The 389-nt window shown below is 52.2% G+C and overlaps 1 protein-coding gene across 1 annotated transcript in view; it reads right to left on the bottom strand.

Annotated features, from left to right (window-relative positions):
• Nucleotides 1-208, bottom strand: part of LOC106817814 (plexin-A3-like) — a gene marked incomplete at its 5' end in the record, with an annotated part of 18,945 nt that extends 18,737 nt beyond the window's left edge. The window contains one exon of the mRNA XM_014822514.1: nucleotides 80-208. Coding sequence (XP_014678000.1) covers nucleotides 80-208 — 129 coding nt within the window. The remainder of the gene's footprint in view (nucleotides 1-79) is intronic.
• Nucleotides 209-389: the final 181 nt, after the last annotated feature.

Here is a 389-nt window from a genome sequence, read left to right as displayed (position 1 = left end):
AGACAGACAGACAGACAAACACAGAGAGAGAGAACAGGTAGGGGGCTGCTGCTAATTAACAGATATAAGCTCCACTCACCTTGTGCTCCGTCATGACGTACAGGTACTCGTTAGCGGCGTCGATGATGAAGTCAGAGTTGACAGCGCTTCCTTCATCCACCGGCACCTCCGCATACTCCGTCGCCTTCTCCCCCGAATCCAGCGCCAGCTACGAGCAAACACCGAACATTTAAATTACGACAAGGGAGAGGTTAGAGGGAAATGAGAAGGAACCAAAGAAGGACGGAGCAGAGACAGGGAGAAGGAAGGAAGGAAGGAAGGTGGTGGTAGAGGGAGAGCGAGCGAGAGAGAGAGAGAGAGAGAGAGAGATAGAGATAGAGAGAGCGAGA

This window comes from Priapulus caudatus, unplaced genomic scaffold (assembly GCF_000485595.1).
Source record: "Priapulus caudatus unplaced genomic scaffold, Priapulus_caudatus-5.0.1 Scaffold1875, whole genome shotgun sequence".
Taxonomy (NCBI): Eukaryota; Metazoa; Priapulida; class Priapulimorpha; order Priapulimorphida; family Priapulidae; genus Priapulus; species Priapulus caudatus.
The sequence above is the reverse complement of the archived record's forward strand: the minus strand, read 5'-3'. Positions and strand labels throughout refer to the sequence as shown.